Source organism: Notolabrus celidotus, chromosome 18, assembly GCF_009762535.1.
Source record: "Notolabrus celidotus isolate fNotCel1 chromosome 18, fNotCel1.pri, whole genome shotgun sequence".
Taxonomy (NCBI): domain Eukaryota; kingdom Metazoa; phylum Chordata; class Actinopteri; order Labriformes; family Labridae; genus Notolabrus; species Notolabrus celidotus.
The window spans coordinates 22005625-22026222 of record NC_048289.1 but is presented as its reverse complement, the minus strand read 5'-3'; the positions used below and the strand labels follow the sequence as shown (position 1 = coordinate 22026222).

The 20598-nt window shown below is 43.5% G+C and overlaps 1 protein-coding gene across 1 annotated transcript in view; it reads left to right on the top strand.

The window, feature by feature from the left end:
- The first annotated feature begins 3959 nt into the window (after positions 1–3959).
- ctbp2l (C-terminal binding protein 2, like) overlaps positions 3960–20598 on the top strand; it is a 67198-nt gene continuing 50559 nt past the window's right edge. The window contains exon 1 of the mRNA XM_034708329.1: positions 3960–5778. Within this exon, the coding sequence (XP_034564220.1) occupies positions 3960–5778 (1819 nt within the window). The remainder of the gene's footprint in view (positions 5779–20598) is intronic.

Genomic DNA, 20598 nt, shown 5'->3' with positions numbered 1-20598 from the left:
CGCCACGGCCTGCCAAGTCCCGCCGTTAGCGTCCTGTGCCCTAGAAAGATGGCCAGATTGCTCCAAAGGCACGACTGTTGCTGGACGTCTGTTGAACACATTGTACCTAGAGGTCTTTTACAGAGCCGTGTGATTGGCTGCGAGCTAGCAAACTAAGTCTTGGCACCGATTCTGATGCTGTTGACCAAATATCCGCTGTGTAAGTTTGGGCTTTCTTTTCTTTTCTGTTGTATTATTCATGCTAGCAAGTACAGGGTCCCTGTTGCTTGATGAGTGTAATATAGCATGCTCACTTAATTATGGAGCAGCTCTCATGAGAGGCATATCAGAGAATGTAGACAAGATGAATATGGTACCCCAGCTTCTCCTGCTTATGAATAGTGGGAAATGCAGCAATTTGCATGGCTAGAGATATGATATGCCATATCCTTGTTTCAGTTTTAGCAACACAAGCCCAGCTGTACTTGAGATGTTTATTATTGTTATTAATATTTTGTCAGGAAGCGGGGATCTGAGTGACACACGGGCCTGGAAGGGGCTTATTAAAAGAAGTTATTGTCGACGATCGCCGCGGAGAGATACAACACAGTGATTAATGGTGTGTTTTACAGCTGACAAAAAAGCGCAGGGAGACTCAGACCTAGGAGGACAGCGCTGAGAAATCACTACAAGGAAATTGCTAGGTATGCTTTACCTCTAATGAAAGAAACCATCCTTCAGATGTGCATCATTCTGGACTGCCAGGGGCCATCGCGAAAATGAAACTGTTCTGATTTATTTTTGTTTTGACCTACTTAATGTTCCTCAATTAGGATGCTCCATTACGAAACAATCTGATTTCTGTTTTTTGATGTTATATCATGATTGCATCACTTAGGCTCTGAAATGAAAACAAGCTTGTTATTGCATTTCCCTTTGTGACTTGACAGGTAGTGGGGACAACATAAAGAGACACACTTCTGTTAAAGTCTCTTGTCAGCTCTAAACAGTAATAAATTTAGCTCGACTCAGTCACGCTGTCTCTGTGTCTCAGCTTCAGGAGAACGCACAAAAAAAAAAATGTCCTTGCTGCAAAAACTCTCCCTTTCAAACCCGTTTCCCTTTTTCAAACAAAAATAACTCAGAATATAAACAGGCATGTAGCCATCTAGTTGTCACAGTCCAGTGCAGTCCAATCATATCCCCTTCCCTTCCTGTCTTGTCCTATCCGACACTGTCCGTCTAAAAGGTAAAGTCAAAGCTGGCAGCCCACGCGTTATCAGCTTTTTTCCCATCACACACTTATCAAAGCTCCCTTTTTCCTCTCCTCCTGCTGCCATTTTTTGTTTACATTGCTCTTGTCATGGCAAGTAAACACCGACAGTTATCTTCCCGATGCCAACATTTCAGATAAGCCACATCTGGTCTGTTGTACATCTGGTGTGTGAGTGAAGCAAAGTGGAAGCTTTGTGAGGGGAAATAAGACTCAGCTGGTGGAGGTGCAGCTAATGCTGGTTCATTTCATGAAACCAGATTTTTCCAAGGCAAGCAAAGCACGGCCCTATTATGATGCTCTTTCACATGTGACAGTTTGAAAAGTGTACATATTTTTCTGCTGCAAATCCTGCTCCATGCTGACTTTAAAGCTCCAGTAAGGAATTTTTTAACTGGTCATGAAAAAGATTGAAATGAAGAGTGATGCTTCTTTATGACTACCAAAAAAACACCAAGACCACCAGCAGTTTACATTGTAATTTTTAATACCCAGAACCACCGAGGGGGTAGGTGTCAGACCACGTGATTGAGTTGCTCGATCAAGAAGCAGCTTTTCTTTGCATTTTTTTTTATAACTTAGATTTTATTGCATTTTTCATTTTAAGCACAAACAAAAGACAGAAGAAACACAAAAAACAAAAACATCAACATGATTGCCAGACTTGTAATATTCACAGTTTCCGATAAGTTCCACAGTCATAGGTTTTGTACAGTAAAATGGAGGTTAGTAATGTTTCAATAGTAAGAAGGGGAGCAGCCGCCACACACATCCTCTATTCCAAAAAATATAGTGTCCATTTTCCCACCCTGTAATGTACAAATCTTTTCTTAATCTTAGCAGGAAAGTCATTTTTTCTTTTTTGATTTCTTTGATGATTTCAAACCAATTTTGTACTGTGGGTGGATCTGCCTGTAACAATTTCCAGGGGATTTTTTTAGCAGCAATAATAAATATTTTTAAGAGACATTTGGTGTCTCCTGTTCAGTCATCTGGCAGGTCACCCAAGTAAAGAAAAACAAAAGTTAATGGAATTGACAGTCCCAGAATTTGTTTCATAATATTTGAAATATTTAACCAAAATTGTAGTAATTTTTGACAGTTCCAAAAAATACGTTGGTGATCCGCTCCTTCACTCCCACAGTTCCCCCAACATGAATGACTTCTAGATTATTTGCATTTTCAAAAGCAAATACTTACAGTAAGTAAAAAAAGGACAAAATCAGCAAAGTGACAAGATGTGTAATTTTGTCTACGGGGGCGTCAAAATCAAAACAAACAAAATGTTCCTCTTAGCAGCTTTAAATTTTAAGACAGTGATGGTGATGTGTTGAAAAATAAAGCAATTCTGGTGAACAATTTCAGCTAAATAAAGGTCGATAAATGATCTGGAGCTTCTTACAATTTAGGATTTTTTGTTTCCTTCCTTTATATCGCAGTATTTAGAATATGTTTTTATTTTTTGTAATGGTTGCTGAACAAAACAAAGATATCTTGCAAAAGTCTCAAATATCTGGCTTAGGATAAACTTTGGCAGCCATTTCTCCACTATTCTCCAATGCCTTATAAGCAGCACATAATCTAAAGTTGATTGTAGCCCGCACATACATCTAACAAAAAGAATAAAACAGCCACTTAATTTAACATGATCTGTTATAACTTGATTTCTTTTAAAGGCACTGCCTAGTAGCACGTTTTCTCATATCCTGTGTGTGTATCTGCATTTGTGTCCTCACGTTTGTCAATCTGATGTTGCCCAGTAGAGGAGGCTGTGAGTTCTCCATGATACAAGTGGAGCATCTCCTGGCCTCCTTCTAGTAGCCACAGGATTAAATCTGACCCTCATTAGTACTTGTGAGAACTGCCTTTGCAACTCTCCCCCTTCCCCCTCTCTCTCCGGAGACTCGCTCAACCAGCATGTTGGTCACAAGCTTCCCTGGTCCTTCAGGGGAGATCCATTCATTCTTAGAGGAATGCCAGCTGCAGGCAATTGAAGGGTTGGTAGTAACCACTAAGAAGTGCAAACACTGTTGCTTTACAATCCATGAATGCATCCCAGTGGCCTCAGCAGCATGCTGGCAGTGTACACTATCTGGTTCAAGTGATGTCACAGGGGGCAGTGGATTTAAGCAGGTTTTAGTTTGACGCTAATCCCCTTGTGGCAAGCGCTGTGGAGGAGAGGACCGTCCCTGCCAATGGCGTGCATCAACCCCATTGGATTACTCCGTCTCGTCCCCTCCTCCATTCTGTTGGCATTGTCCGGCATGTGTTTTTACCCCAATTTCTTTGCCCGCGCTGTTAGTTTGGGATGTAAGCGAGTGATGGCCAGCACAAGCATGATCCCTGCTGTAGAAAGGAGTAGAGCCTCGCCCTAAAGGTGTGTTTTTATTCTCTCTGAGTGTGTGTATGTGTGGTTTTTCTGTGTTTGTCATAATGTGCCTCTGTCCTCGTGGATTTCTAATGTTTCCAGGGCTGAATTATTTAGATAGGCCGCCAGCAGGGAGCTACATGATAGCATGGAGTTAAGAGTGAGGGGAGGGGGGATCTACAGCTGCAGATCAGGTAAAAGGGTACCTCATACCTCACCTTTTCTCCTCTCCTCTTCACTCCTCCCTCTTGATTGGGGGTCAGTGTAACAGGAGAGTTGAAACACTATACCAGGCTCTATTTTCCGCCTTTATAGCTCTTCACTCTGTTGTCTTCACTGATGCCTAACTCAAGTGAGCAGTCGCATTTTGGAGGCTCTCTGGGCCTGCGTGGTCCTGAATGGACAGAGGGCCAGAACGACAGAGCAGCAAGTCGCTGTCACTACTGTGGCACCATTGCAGGGCGTAGGAATTCTTTTCCAGTGGGAGACTGTGGAGGTTGGTATCACCATCAACCAAATCTTGGTGGGAAACTGGATCCAGGATCCCTCTACAGTCAGATCCTGCAGGACCAGCATTTCCAAGACATACTGAAGAAGAACTCTGCGCCTGATCTGAGCAATAGCCTCTACCTTGAACAAGTGATGGCAGGCAGGGCTTCTGCACCACCTCAGGATTACTACCTGGCAAACGCTACCCTATGTGGTGTGGCACCTGAAGAGTCAGGGTTTTATAGGGATAACCAACACCTGCGCAGCAGATCAGCCTCGCATTATGGGCCCAGCGCTGGGGGGGTGAGGCCTACCTGGGATCAAGGACAAGGAAGGGCCACACCTTCCGTGCTAGCTTCCGCTTCTACACCTACCCCTGCACCTCCGCCCCCTCCACCTCCTCCTCCCCCTCCTCCTCCGCCCCCTCCTCCCCCTCCCGTTCTTGAGCTGAGCCGTTTGTACAGGGAAACTCTGGCATCTAAGATGATCCCAGACGTCCAGCGTATTGGTGGCCGCTCTCCGTCTCCTGCACACTACGGGGTTCAGCCCCCTCTACCTATTTACGCCGCTGAGCCCTCGGCTCTCTCTCGCCAAGTTTATAACAATATCAACAACTTGTCTCTGGACACCCACCTGCCAGCTGCCACCAGTTCAGCGGTGGATCCAGCTTCTCTGGGAATGGACGGATTTCCCCCTCGAGCTTACGGAGCTGTAGCTTCCCAGCGGCTACCTTATGACCCAAATTATGACCCCAGCTCAGCAATGATAGCTGCCACAGCTGGAATGCCTCCTGGTATGCCTCCTCATCATCCAAGCGCTGCAGACCCCAAGAGGATGGTGGACCCTGCTTTCTTGTCTTTTCTGCGAGCTGAAGGCATGGCTGAGAGTACCATCACTCTCCTGCTGCAACATGGCTTTGATTCCACTCCGACACTTGGAATGATGGAAGAACACGATGTCCGTGCTGTGGCCCCTAATTTGGCCCAGGCCCGAATTCTGTCTCGAGTTGTACTTGGTTGTAAGACAGGCGGTCCAGCCACACGTGCCCGATCCAACAGCTTCACCCACCGCAACGACCTCTACATGCAGCCCCAGGGTTTGACCATGGACCCCGGCCTGATGCAGCAACCTCCCACCACCATCCAGACTGTATCCCCAAGAATGGGAGAGTTCCTTGGCAGAAGACCCAGCAGCGCTCCTTCCCAACACCTTTTGGAGACCACCACCTACCCAGGAGCACGTTCCCTGGCGACTGGAGCTTTTCCAGTCAGTCCCGGAGGATACAGCAGTGCTATGACTCAAGCAAGACCCCTCTGCATGGGGTACAATGCCCACACTGGTCTTGCGATGTCTGCTCTTGGACAACAGCCTCCACCAACTCCGGGAACCCCTGGAGCAGCACCTAAAACCTTCTCTGGCTCCTACTCCCCCATGGAGCTGATGAAGAGAGCCCCCAACCTTCCCCCGGCATCACCAGTAGCAGCTGCGAGTCCACTTCACAGCCCCCAACTTCTCCGGAAGGGGATCAGTGCTGCCCCTGAGAGTACCATCGTTGCGGCAACTTCTGCAGCCACTCTCCAAGTGCAAAGCCTTAACAACAACAAGATGGTTGGACGTCGCACTGGTCCACCCGTCATAGTTTCAACCATGACCACCACGCCTGACACAAGTAATGCCGTCTCCCAAATTCCTTACTAATTTCTTCTAAACTTCTTCCCTGTTGTCCTTGTAGCTGCTTTGTTTTCGCCTAAGCTATTAGTATAAGTTTTATTCTTCCTGATTCTGCTTAGCTAGAGATTAGATGAATATTGAGTTTTATTTCAGAATGTGATAAATACTTTTGCCATACTACAAAAAAAATCACTCTGACAGCCCTTTTGAATGGAGGAGTAGCATGTAAGATGCATCTGACAAGTTAAGCAGCTTAGCTCCGAGAGTTTTTTCTTTTAAATATTCAACTGTTTATACATGAATTGCAACATGGTTGTGTCATTTGCCAGAGGGGATCCTGTCTCATCATCGAGATGAAATATTTCTCAACAGCAGCACCAGCAGTAGTTATTAAGGTCAACCTATTTCTGTGTGTCTTTCACTGAGGTTTGTTGTCAGTCGTTTTTCAGCTTCAGTGGGAGTTATTTTGTAGCTTCACCTTGCTTTTTTTGTTAAAGTTTGTTTGTTCATGTAATGGAATTTTAACAGAAAATGGCATAGCAATTCAGCATGGCTGTACACTCCTACAGCTCTTCTTTTGACAAGACTCTCAAAAGCACAAATTTCCATATCATCATTAGTCTGTAAAAGTTATTTACTTGATTCAGAGTGGCTGTCATTCTATTTTACACTGTACTCTCTCCTAATCAGGGGCTTAACTGCGTCAAATCCAATTACCCTAATTGGATGTTTGTGCGTAGAGACTATAATAGGTAGCTGTTGTTTCTTTTTTTATAGACACCCTGTTGTCACTTTGAAATTCTGGTTGTGTTCTAGCATTGGTAAAAGTTTTCAATCCATTTATTTACCAGTTTTCTAAACTTCTCCAAGTCAAGGTCACTAGGAGTTTCACAGTGTTGGATTAGCTGTGATTGGTGCTGCTTAGAAATAGATTTACATGTAGAAGAGTCACAGCAATGGAAGAAAGGTTATGCTTTTGAAATTCTTGCTACCACATTTTGCTTTTTTTATGATGCAGTTTCTACTTTTTTAACAAGACTTTTCTTTTAATATATTTAGTGTGGTTAACTTTAATTAGCTTACGGTTTAAGTGGCCTTTTTCAACTTGTTTGCTTTATATGAGTTTAATAAAAAATACTGCTGTAGATTTTTATGTTCAGCTGTAACAGAGGACTCTTTAGAAAGGCATCATTTCTACACATAGACACCTTGGTTCTGCCGTGATAAGTTGATACGTTCCCCTGCTGATGAGCTTAAAGAAGACTTAAATCCTCTAAACGTCATTGTAGTCGGGTAACAGTGCATCTTGCCTGCTTCTCTGTGCTGCTCTGCTTGTTATAGAGTAATGACTTTTATGAAGTGGCCTCTCTTCATGTGTTGTCAAAGAAATTTGCAGCGAGGTGCAAGATCCAGAGGAGGGGGAGGGAGCATTTAGAAGGGGGTACACTTTTAGCACAACAAACTCATTTGCATGTAGCTGACATTTGTTGCTTCAGTAACTTCATCTGATAATGGCCCTCGCTGCCGATCGTAAAGCATACTTCTTAATTGTGTGTTGCTAGGCAACCTAGGTTTTCGCTGGTAATCAGAGATAGATAATCTTCACGTTAAAGGAAAGGGAAAGAGTGGAGCCGTGCCTGCAGTGTTGTGCATTTATTTTGTGCACTTGTTACTCTCTTTTTTATTTCAGCAGCCATTTTCAGTTTGGAGCAGGAGGAAATCGAGTGAAAAAAATAAGATGTCGTGGAGCACTTAATGAAAACATTACTCTAAGTCTCTTTCCATCTCGCTCGCTCGCTCGCTCTCTGAACATCTCAAGAGATTGCTTCTCATTTTTGTGCAAAGGCTCGAGCACACCAGTGAAGAGCCTCTCTTATTACATGCATGGTGTTTTATGTTCAAACATGCATATTGATGAAAAGTTGACACATCATTCCTTTTGCACCCACTGAATAAATCGGTTGTTCTTCTAACACAAACCAGCCTTCTCTTATCATCTTACATCAAAGTGTAAATTTACACACAGCCTCTGACTGAAACATCCACATTTTTATGGAGTTGAAATCTTATTTATTCTCACAGTAGATTTTTGAAAGAAAAGATGTGAGCGGTGGGGAAATGAGTAACTCCTTGAAATTTTCATTTAAAAGGAGCTGGTGGGAGGGCCCTGTACGTGGAGTCCTCTCCACCAGGCGCTTTCTTGGTTGGCTAAAGCTGTAAGTACTGTTAATAATGGCATTAAACGGTTGAGTCGAGCTTAGTTGCAACAGTTCCCTTCCAGAGAGCGCCGTGCAGCACTCGCATTGGCCATGGAGTTGTCCGTCAGTGGCATCCCACAGAGCAGCACAGGTGGGTAAACCGAACTTCAGTGTCACGTGAGGCAGAGTAGCCAACCCAATCATTAGGGGTGTGATTGTTGTATGCGTGCTCGGTAGATTGACCAAGATGGAGGCTTGCATGTTGCTTACAAATACCGGCACGTGGTTTCCTTGTGGAGATAATCCTGGGAACATCTTCAGCTGTGCTTTTCTGGGCTGGAGAATTAGGAGATGAAGTGTTGGGGGCAGGGCTTCGAGGAAGGAGAGTGACAAGAACTTGGCAACTGCTTCCTTGAAGCCATATTGGAAATGTCAGCTCACCTGTTTAAGTCTGCTTTCTCTGCTTGTATCCACTCATTCCTGGCAGACCCCTTTTTCCTCCCTTTCTGACAGGAAGCCATCAGTGTTGCCGCTGACAGTTATGTAACCTTCTAGTGCATTGCTCCCGTGGGGGGCCTGAATGGGATTTTAATTTCCCAGCCTGTGTTTGGAAGGACATCCACGAGGATGCATGCCTAATGTGCTCTCAGCTGTCCTTGGCTAAACTACTTTGTTCAGGTGTCTGACATTGATTTCAGAGTACACTCTTGCCTGTTTTCCTCTAGCTTATCGGGAGGAAAACATTCCCTGTGTGTCAGTGAGGCCTTAAATTTTGTGTGAGGACACTACGTTATTTTGTGTGGGTGTTCTAGAAACAAGTTAGCGTCTGTTTCCCTTGCTCTGATTTCTCACCGTATGTATAGAGGTTGTGAAGTTCAAACGAAGAGCTCCCAAAGTATTTCTGTCGCATGATATATGGACGTGTGTGGGTTGGTGGAAGACACACAATGCTGCTGCCTCCCCCTCCCACTATCCTGCCACAGATGTCCCTCACTCAGCAGCAGGAAGTGTTTGTCTTCATCACAGGCCAGCTGAATGTGACAGCAGGACATGGGGACATGACCTTAAGTTTCCTTTATTTGTCTCTTTCTTCCTTTTGGACTTGCAGTGCATATTTAGTGCAGACAGAAAGTATGATAATGATTCCGACAAGACAACAAAGAGTTCCTGTGGCCAAAGAGTACAGAGCGTGACCTTTACGGGCAAGTCACCTGACCCTCCGTCAAACTGATCCTGTGTTTCCTTTGCAGAACTTGAGAGTGAAGACAAAAAGTAACCTTAAACTAGCAACACGTGGAAATATCTTCAGTTCAGGAATGACAGCAGGTCATAGATTTCCGACATCAGGCTTTGACTACTAATTAAATATCTGTTATGATGATTTTAAAGCTCCTGCGAGGAACTGTTTGCGCCGACTTTTGCGCCCCCTGTGGACAAACGGTACACATTTTCTGATTTTGTCCTGTACACGAAAAATCTTTTGAGAGTTAGATGTATCACTCATTGTGAATCTTAGTCATAGAAAATGTAAACAAAGGCTGTTTTAGCTATCACCTCATCTGACACCTACCTCACCGTGGGGGGGCCAGGCATATTGAATCACTTTAAAGAAATGATCACTCTGCTTCCTTATCGTCTTGTTTGCTTTTGTAGGTCATATAGAGGCACCAATATTGATCTCAGTCTATTTCGTCACTGGCTAAAAACTCCTTACAGGAGCTTTAAACATATGATAAAGCAGCAATCTTTCAGATATTTGCGTTGATCTCTTTGGCGACAACTGTGGCGATAAGTGGTATTCCCCTTTTTGGACTTCACTCCTGCAGTAAACCAAACCATTTCTTGTTGACCGCTCTAAACTTTATATTAGTTACTTTTTTTATTTTCTTTTACAAATTTTGGGGCTTTTTTGCCTTTATTAGATAGGACTGCTGAAGAGAGACAGGAAGGGTGAGGAGTTGAGAATGGGGGAAGACATGGAGTGGACGGTCGACCGGCCGGGAGTCGAACCGGCGAACCTCTACGACGGGGATTAAAGCCTCTATACGTGCGGCGCTTAGACTGCTAGGCCATCAGCACCCCAATTATTAGTTACTTTTTTAATCAGATTAGCATTTATTTTTAACACTTATTCTTCTTTAATCTTCAACTTGTTCCCTTAACTTGTTTTTATCATAATAAAATGTCCTTGCAGCCAAGCAGACTGTGGAGAAAACTTCCAGTTGTAACTGGCTGTGTGATGAACACCACACAATATTTTTCCAGAGTAGACTCCACTCTTATTTTTTAATATGAAATATTAAAATACGAAAAATGGTCTTGCTACTGATCATTATTTGTATACATTTGTATTTAAAAACATGTGGTTTATGCACACATGAGGGTCAGACGTGAGAGCATAGATTCATATTTATATTAATATTCTCTACCCAACGATTCTAACTTAAGTAATGATTAATAATTGGCACACTCCTGTGCATGCAGTGATGTCTTTTTCATGTCTAAGTCTTCATCCACCTGAGTGGGTTGTCAAACCAAGCACACTCATTAGACTAGCATCAGAAGTCTTTATGTGTGTTGTAAAACTCATGTCACTGACGGTGAATGTGTGTAGAGATCACATCATACATGGACAAAGTAGCTGATGAAATCCTCGGTCTTCTACCTCTGCAAAAAGGCCACGAAGTGCTGTAAATTCAGTGATTCTGCCATTGGTTGTTCTACTTTTGAGTCATCTCTGGTGAACTTTCAGCAGTTCTCAAGAAGTTTATCATATGTGGATAAACACAGACATTGTTTTATCTCCACATCTAAGTCCTGGAGTAAAACATCCCCCTGTTCTTCTTCTCCCTGACCTCGCTGCACACTGACCCTGTCCTCACTTGTTGTTATTGATGCAGTAATGGGTTAAAGGCTCTTATTGTGGAGGGCTAAAGGCTTACGTTACCTGTCTAGGAATAGGCTGAGAATTAGAGGAGTGAAATCCTACTAGCCATCTGTGTGTTTATGTGCGTGTAAGCATGGATCTGTATGTTCATGTGTGTGTGTGTTGTGTGTTTTGTGTGTGTGGATGCTACTATTCAGGCATCACGTGTGAGTGGGAGTGTGTGTCATCCCCTTTAATCCCTCTGATATGAATGAGTGGAGACAGACAAGAGGTTTCAGATCACATGGCAGCGGTCAGGGGTTATTATCTGGAAAGTAGCTGTGCGATGTAGTAGTGGGGTTAAAAATGCTCTTGTGTGATAATAATCAAATTTAGCTGATTTGGCATTTTATTCTGAAGCTGATCCTTTCAAATCAAAGTTGAAATAGAGCATTTAATCATCATCGTAATAGCTTAACTTTGAATATAATTTTCCGGTGTAAGTGCAAATTCAAAACAATAGTTACATTTTCCTGCTGCACAGTATAAACCTGAGCCATTCAGGCTTATCTGTCAATGTGTCTCCAGTTTCCCGAGAAGCTGGTAAATGTTACATGAACTATCTGCTGCTCCATCTCCGCTCGGCCTCTGTATTGTTTGTGTCTCTGGGGAAATATGGCCAGGAAAATCTATTTTTCCACTGCAGTACTTGTTTTTTATTTTTTCTTCCCAGAAAAAAAAAAACAAGTGAAAGAAAAAAGTGTTGTGGAGCCCCACTCTCTTTTCCTCTCCTCTCCTCTCCCTCGCTGCTTTCTCATGGTTGATCTTTCCAAACCATTGGTTGTGTTCACAGAGGGATTAATGGTTCTGCAAAGCCCGCCAACCCATGGAGGGAACAGGGCCTTTAAGCGAATGAGGAACAGCTGGTCTCCTCCTGCTTGTGACAGCTTGAGTGTTTCAGTGTGTGTTTGTTAGCGTGCGCGATAGTAGCAGCTGACCTCCACTCTAGGGTCAGAAATGTCATGGTCCAAAAGTGGACCTTAGGTCTTTGTTTTTCTTCCATTGACTGTAAGACTGCTGCTGTTACAGTACATGAGTCCACTGAAATTCTTTGGAGTTTGCATCACTTTGAATCTGTTTTTTAATCAGATGAATTTAAACTCTTTCAAATCTGATTTTATTTATGATTCATGTATGGGAAAACATTTTCAGCAGTTTGGAATCATTAAAAAGTGAGTTTCTGAACATCCGTTTTGAATGAGAGCGAGGGGAGCAAATTAAAAATGAGTATGGGGTTGGTACTCAAAGTTTCCATTAAAATGGAAATTGGAGTGCAGTTTTCTCTTCCACATATTGAAGGGCTATTTTTAAAAACATAAATCACGGGGGAGTCTTGTAGCAGATATTGATTAGTTTTTTGAGCAGCCAGTTGTGTTGAGCGTGAGAATTTTCACACACAAATACAATAACAATCCAAAATTGCTAGCTAGGTCATATGTGAGGGATAATGTGAGTGTTAATGCAAAATATAATCCCAACTGGGTGAGCAGGACCGCGGTAAGTGGAGGGGTCTTACTCACCTTGAAGGGATTCTACTGCGTCAACAATTTATTTTGATTCCAGGAAGAGAAAAAAATGTCATACATAAGAACTGTTTTGTCTTTGTGGGCCAAGATACTGGTGTGAATAAAGACACACAAGAGGTAAAAACTAAAGTATGTGTTCTGACTGGGAGCATTACGAACCTCATTTCCCCAAAAAAGTTAGGGCGCTGTCTGAAATGTTGATTGTTTGCAAATCATTTAAAGCCTTTTTTTTTTTTTAAGTTATATTTTTGGGGCTTTTTGCCTTTCTTTTTTTTTATAGGACTGCTGAAGAGAGAAAGGAAATGTGGGGAGTAGAGAGTGAGGGAAGACATGCAGGAAATGGTAGACAGGCCGGGAATTGAACGGGCGACCCCAGCGACGAGGACTGTAGCCTCTGTATGTGGGGCGCTTAGACCGCTAGGCCACCAGCGCCACTGAAAGCCTATATTTGATTCAAAATATTGCAAAGACAACATATCAAATGTTGATAAACATTTCTGGATCATGTTCATATATGGTTTCTGCTCTACATAGAACACGTAGAACCTGCATTTGTGGATGCAGCGACAAACTTTGTTCAAAGACCGTGTATTCAAAGTGATTTTGAGCCCATGCAGTGACCTCCACTACAGAGTCATGTCCGTTTTTTTTTGTTTTTTTTAAAGATATGTTTTTGGGGCACTTGCGCCTTTATCGGACAGGACAGCTGAGGAGAGACAGGAAATTTGGGGAGTGGAGAGTGGGGGAGGACCTGCAGTAAATGGTTGAGGTTGGAATCGAACCTACGACCTCTGCAACGAGGGCTATGGCCTCTGTATATGTGGCGCACGCTTAGAACGCTTAGCCAACGGCGCCCCAATGTCCGTTTTTAAAGGCCCGAAGATCACAGCCATCCAGTCTTGGTTTTATGCCTGGTCCATTTTTTACAGGGATTTCTCTGAATCTTTGAATGATTTTAAGTACTGTCGATGAAGATGTAATGTTACGCTGGGGAACATAATTTTGAAATTGCTGAACCACTTCCTCATCCAGTCTTTTAAAGAGTCAGTGAAAGTCTTCCCATTTTTACTTCTGAGATACTCAGCCTCTCTGGATTGCCCATTTTTATACCCAGTCATTTTGCTAACCTGTTGCAGACTAACCTCATTGACTGGGAGATGCATTTTATTGGAGTTTAAATTTTCAACAGCACATATCCACAAGATACAGGAACAAATAGTGCCAGGCCGAAGAGTTAAAAAAAATAAAATAATAAAGAACGATAAAATGTGTGAGTTTGACCGGCATGAAAAATAATAAAAAACAAACAGACAAATAGACAAAACAACAAACAGAGAAGAAAAATACCGTATAGACAATAAAAAATAATGCACAAATAATGAGAATAACAAAATATCAGTATTAACAAGACATTTTGGGCGAGTTAACAAGATGTCCATCATACCACTGTTAGATGCCCTCTCCCCAAACTTCACATATAGATATCTAATCTGCATTCAGTTCAGAGTCAACAACCACACCACAAAGAAAATGTCCCTATTCCACCTTTTTTTAAAACTTTTTGCTGGCATCAAACTTAAAATGAGAAACATTTTTTTCCCTTAAAAAAAAAAATATTGGGTTTTAATGTTTGATACGTTGTCTTTGCAATATTTTCAATTAAATGTAAGGTTTTAAATGATTTGCAAACCATCAAATTCTGCTTTTACCATTTTACTCAACCCATCTTTTGGGAATTGGGAAGTCCAGTGAGTTGTTTTCATTTTCAGCTCATATATTTGTTTTTTGTAGCACTTCAGAGATCTTTTGATGTTTTAACTGATATTTGGAGAGTCAATATTTTCCATATTAGTTTTGAAATGGCAAAAAAAAGAAACACTGCTAAGAGTCAGTAGAATGCAAAGTGAGGGAAGCATCCGTCAAGTTGAAGAGTAGGAAAGTGTCACTGTGACGCAAAGTCAGCTGATTAGAATCCAACTTCCTCCACGTTTGCCCCGGCCTGATCCCCACATGCCTAAAGATCACTGCTACACACTAATGGCTAGTTATGAGAGTGTGTGTGTGTGTGTTTAAGTGCCCCAGACCTTGAGTGTATGTGCCATCTTCTTGTGATGTTATGATTGGTGAGAGGAATCTCCCAGCTATTTCTAGGGATCACATTGTCATGTTTATTCTCCCAGCCTCCCTGTCCAGGTCTGTTTTGTTTACAGGGTAGCAACGATAGTGCCCGCCGCTTGCTAGCTGTAAGAATGGCAGCACTTTGATATAATCTCCCCAATTATCCGTTGTCAGTTCTGCCGCGTATTATTCCGCTCTCCATGGCAGCTGGGGAGGAGATTGGTTTTTGTGCACGTCTAACAGCAACAGCTGCATCCACTAAATCAGACAACTACCTCTGCACACCTCCCTGGTCCTTCTTTTTTTGTGTCTCTCCCTCCCCCCTTTTTTATGTGTCTCTCTCTCCCTCTCAGTGGTGGGCAGGTCACCCTGAATTATTCATCAGTGTGAAATGAAAAAGCTCATGGATATTGAATATCCCCTCTGAAGTGGTGGCCAACCTTGTGTGTGTGTTTTTTTTCCTCCTTCTTCTTTTTCTGTGTGGCTGAAAAGAGTAAAGAGCGGCGGATCTCATTGCCAGGGTATTTCAAAGGTTAACCGATTGCTTTACCTCGTGCACATATTTACTTTCTTCATGGTCTGCTGCCAGGGAGGAGGGGTTGGAGGGGAAAGGAGTATAGAGAAGAGGACGGTTGAGGAAGAGGGGTGATGAAAAGAATAGAAATAAAAGAAGCAGAACAGTAACCTGCGTTCCTCTGGACATTTTTCTCTCCTGTATCCACAGCTGATTCGCCGCCCTCCCTCGTCGCATGTTGTGAGGCCTGTTCCTTCCTGGAACGTGTGTGACTGTGGTTGTTTGTGGTCGTCCCGATCGACCGGTTGTCATTCGTTTCCCTCGCGGCCCACTGTGTTCCTCCATTGTCCTCATGCCTAGTCTTTTGTCCTGCGGTTTGATCTGCGGCCCGCGCTGCAAATCAATGCTACTGGGTGCCATTCACTCAGCTCAGCAGCCAGCAAACACAGCGGGGACTCTCTGAACGTCTCCCATGTGAGAACATATAAAACAGGCAGGGAGGATGAGGGGAAAAATGCTTCTAGCTCCGGAGCTCTTGTGTTGTTTTACTACATCCCAAAGACATTTTCGTCACATCAGAATATCTCTGCGTCATTAGTGTCTTTATTTGTGTAACAAGCTAGCTGACGACTGCTTCTCTGCAGGACAAAGACTTAAAAAGTCCTCAGTTCGCCGGAGAGCAAATGCTAAGATAATGAATAAATAAATACATAAAAACTACTCAAGGGGTGATTCCTCCTCCCCTGCTTGCTATGTTCCACATGCTAATAGGACACAGTGTTTTATTTGCTCAATAATATCCAAGAGAACAGCGCTGCATTAACCCCACGTCGCCCTCATTGGCCATTATGTTCCCACTGCTCTCGCCGTACCCTTTCAGTCTTTACAGTCCATTTTCCTCCATTCCCAGTTTCTACTGCAGCATAGACAATTACTCAGGAATCCTTTTAAGAGTATTCCCAAGGTGTGCAAGAGCACATGTGCCTGCAGGAAGCAGCCAGGGGTTTAACTGACTAACCTTTTCCAAAAGTATTCTCAACATATCGTAATGAGTGACAACTGCAGAGGGAGGCTATTTTGTTTTCCGAGGTATTAAGAAAGTCTCTTTCTTTGTCTTGTTGGAAACAATGTGAGTGGAACTGTTTTGCTTATTTGAGAGCATTGTGTTACTTGCAGGTAATTAAACCAACGCTTTTGTAAGAATGCATGCATACATAAACAGCTTAAAGATCCGCGAATACCAGATCAGCTGTCTTTGAGTCCTGTTGGTTGAAATTAATGACACAGATTACCTCAGTACCTGTCAGAGGGTGAGATATGCTAAGCATCACGTTAACATTTTGCCTTAGCAGATGATGTGTTATAAGCAGAGGAAATGAGCAAGCGTAAGGATGCTAGAGACTTTGACAAGGGCCAAATTGTGATGACCAGACTGAGCTGGAGCATCACCAAAACTGCAGCGCTTGTGGTTTGGCCCGGGTGGTCCAATCCAACAGAGGAGCTGGAGCTCAAATTTCTAAAAAAAAGCTAATGTTGGATCTGAAAAAAAGGGTGCATTGCAGTTTGTTGGGGCTCCGACTGGTAGGGGTGCCAATGCTGACCCCTGTCCACTATTGAAAGCACCTCCAAAAAGCACATGAGCATCAGATCTGGACCACGGATGAATGGAAGAAGGTGGCCAGGAGGAACAGAGCTTCAAGCTCATGGTGTTGGCTTGGCCACCAAATTCCCAAAGCATCCGTGGGATGTGCTGGAAAACAAATTTCAGTTCCGATCTTAGGCTTAAAGGATCTACTGCTAACATCTTGGTGCCAGATACCACAGCACACCTACAATGGTCTGGTGGACCTCTGAAGTCTATTAGGCAGGAAGTCATAATATAATGGCTGATTGGGATATTTCTTCACTGAGGCTGACTGTGATACCTGGACTTTGGTATAAGCTTATTATAGGGTGTCAATTATGTTATCCAAATAGGGCATTAGTTGGTGAAAGCATTCACCAACACCAGATACCATATGTGATATTTGTACGAAGACGATACTGATACTGATACTGATACTGATGCTAATACTGGTCCCAATACCGATACTGATACTAATATTGATACTGGTATCAATACAGATACCTGTACAGGTATCAACCCTGGCACTGATATAAATACTAGTACCAGTATCAACCCTGGGACTGATATAGATACTGGTACTAGAAGTGATATTTGTATAAACACAGATATTGGTACTGGCACCAATACTGGCACTGATACAGATACTGGTACTAATATTCATACTGATATCAAAACAGATACTGGTATGAGTATCAACCCTGGGATTGATACAGACCCTGGTACTGATATTGACAGTGGTATCAGTACAGATACTGGTACCAGTACCAATACTGGCACTGATACAGGTACTATTGATAGTGGTGTCAGTACAGATATTGGTGCTAGTACCAATACTGTCACTGATACAGATAATAATTCTGATATTAATAGTGCTTTTAATACAGATACTGGTACCAGTACCAATACTGGCCTTGATACAGATACTAGTATTGATACTAGTATTGATGCAGATATTGGTACCAGTATCAGTATATCCCTGGTACTCAAACAGATACTGTAACAACCCTTATAATAACTAGAAGCCCTCATACTCTAGATAAATGCATAGCATAGTTGCAAGTTTCAGGTGTTCTAGGTGACATATCATATGACGACAATACTGACTCCAGTTACTTTGACTTTGGGGTTACAATGAGTCTGTCCTGCCAGAGGAAGTGTGAAATATCATCTGCCAATGTGTAGGGAGTTGAATATTTAAGTGGGTGGGAGTTTGTTTCCATAGGGAGAAGAAGACATTCGGGTGGGGGGGTTGCGATGATGAAAATGACTGTAACTCTTCAGCAAAGTGAGCCTTAAAAGGCTGTAAGCGGACACCTCATAGTGTCTGATGCCTGACTCCTGGCTGACAAGACCTCGTGACCCCGCTGTATTTATTGTAATGGAGCACAGCTGGGCTGCTGCTTCTATGGGTTAATAGCCATGTGACAGCTTTCGAGGTGGGGGGGGATAATGTGTGTGCATGCATTTTATTTACTCGTGCACTCTGCTGAGTGGTACGCAGGGGCCACACTCGGGAGGGTGGGACTCTCTGCTGCGCCTCGCTTCTCTCTGCCAGGCCAGATGGCTTCTGTCACCGAGGGAGGAGGAGGAGCGATGGAAGGAAAAAAGAGGGGAAGGAGGGAGATTTGAGTCGCCCCTTAACAGCGCCAGAGTGGCCTGTCCCCTGAGTCCCCCACATCTGGAGACCACCTGCAGCTGGCTCAGGCCGCTTCCTCCATCCTCGTCCCTTTCCCTCTCACACACGCTCTGTTTTTCCAGATGGGGGAGGTGGTGGCGGTGGTGTGTTTGGTCAGGCGGGGATTTGTGCCTATATTTCAGCAACTTAAAGGAGGGAGTGAGGGATAGAGGGAGCAGTGATGTAGTGTTGGTGGCGTGAAAGCATTGCAAAATATCATTTTATTTTATAGCTGCACCAGCCTCCCAGAGTTGTGGCTTTTTCATACTTGTTATATATCTTCTTTTATTCCTCCCTGAGTAAAAATGCAGAGTGAGAGTGTTTCGCTTTTCTTTCCTTTCACTGTTGCTGCAACTGATCCAGAGGCCACAGGGGGGCTGTTCCTGCTTGGAAAATAAAGCCTGCTCGCCCTCCGTGGCTTCCCCTAAATAAAATACTCTCATTTGCATTCCCATGCTGTAATTTAGCCCTCCTTCTTTTCTTTTCTTTTCTTTTCTCTCTCTCTCTCTCTCTCTCTCTCTCTCTCTCTCTCTCTCGCTCCTTTACCATCTTTCCGTCCCTCATCCCTACAGCTTTTCAGACCGGGTCCTTGTGGTTCTGCAGGGATTGGAACGTGGGAGGGACAAAGAGGAGGGGAGGCAGAGAAAACAAAAGCAGAGAGCCAGTGTTGATTCAGGGTTGTTATCTGGACCACTGCTGAGGGGGTGGGGGGCTCTTGTGTACATATGTGTGTATTTCTACATACATGCCTAGGGGGGGTATTTACCCTGGCTGCTGCTGCCATGGCAGGTGCCTCTCAGCGGATAAACCTGGGCCTCCTAAATAAATATTCACAATGGGGAAATTAGAATTGTGTCACCAGATACTACAAAACTACTACTTTCTTTCCCTCTTTTCTCTACCTCTGCTCACACCAAGAGGGTCCAGCCAGCTGCAGATTATCCGTCTTACTCTTGCATTATCATCCATGTGCACAAAAAAGAGAGCAGGAAATGGGATTGATGCCTCGAAGGATGCTGAATGTTCGGTAAAGCTGTTGAGTTTTCCCCCTAGATTGTCTTTATGGTTGACATAAACAAGTAAAAATCCCAAAATGCATCCCTCCAGTCATTAGTGAGTTGTGTGTATGTCAACAAAAAGACAGAGAACAGTCCAGGAAAGTCCTAACTGCCCTTATATCAAGAAGGCAACATGCTTTCTAACTCGTCTTGGCCTGACTTTGTTTTTTTTCTCTGGCTGGCTGCAAGAAACTTTGCTCAAACCTGCTGAGTAAGCCTGTTTCGTTCTGTTTGAAGTCAGATTGCATTTATACATTAAACAAAAAGCTTCAAGAATAAATTTCTGGGTGCAGCAAGACCAGTTTTTGTGTGGTGGTGCCGAATACCGTCTCTGCTCAAGAGGTCCCAATTAGGGAGGGGTGTGATTAAATGTCTTTATCGTCGTTAGTCGGCTCCAGAAATACCGGTCAGTGAGACAAATGATTTGTATTTGTATTACTGTAGGCCCAAAACGCAAGCCATGTGCTGTGTCTAAGCTGTAACGCAGCCACCCGCCACTAGCCGGGGCTGTAGCTCCACTAAATGGCTATTTCCATGATGCTATAATGCACTACTACCTGGATGTAAACAAGCACAGATGGCAGATGGCATCCTGTACTGTAGCATGGCGCAGCTTGGCAGTGTTTTGATCTATAAAATGGCCAAAGTTATATGTAGTCTGTGTCTGTTTAACTCAACAGGAGCAATACACAAGCAGTTGTATGTTGACATACAGGAAGAACAGAAGGATGGCGCTGCTAACTCTGCTCACTTTAGCCACACTCAGCAAACAAATTTGACATTTTTTAGCCACAGATTCTGGGAGTGTTTTCTTACCCTTAGAATAGTTGCTCTGTCAGAAGTTAAATTTCAGTTTAAATGACTTGAGATTAACCGCTTTGGGATATCTCCTTGCCCCAATATGACTGTCCCCTTCACACTTCCACTTCACTTTTGAACATTTCCTGAAATTAACCAGGCGGGCTGCATGTGTGAACCCAAACCACCAAATTTTTCTGTCTGCCTAACTTTATCCGTAATCTGTCCTGCCACACTCCTGGTAAAATGTCTGTGCAAAGTAAGTGTGAGCTAATAAGTGGATACACTTGAGTAGGGTGATGATATTATTGGTGGTTAATGTAGTTTTGCTGCTGTGGCTTGCAGGGGCGTGTCCAGAACTTTTTGACCGGGGTGGCC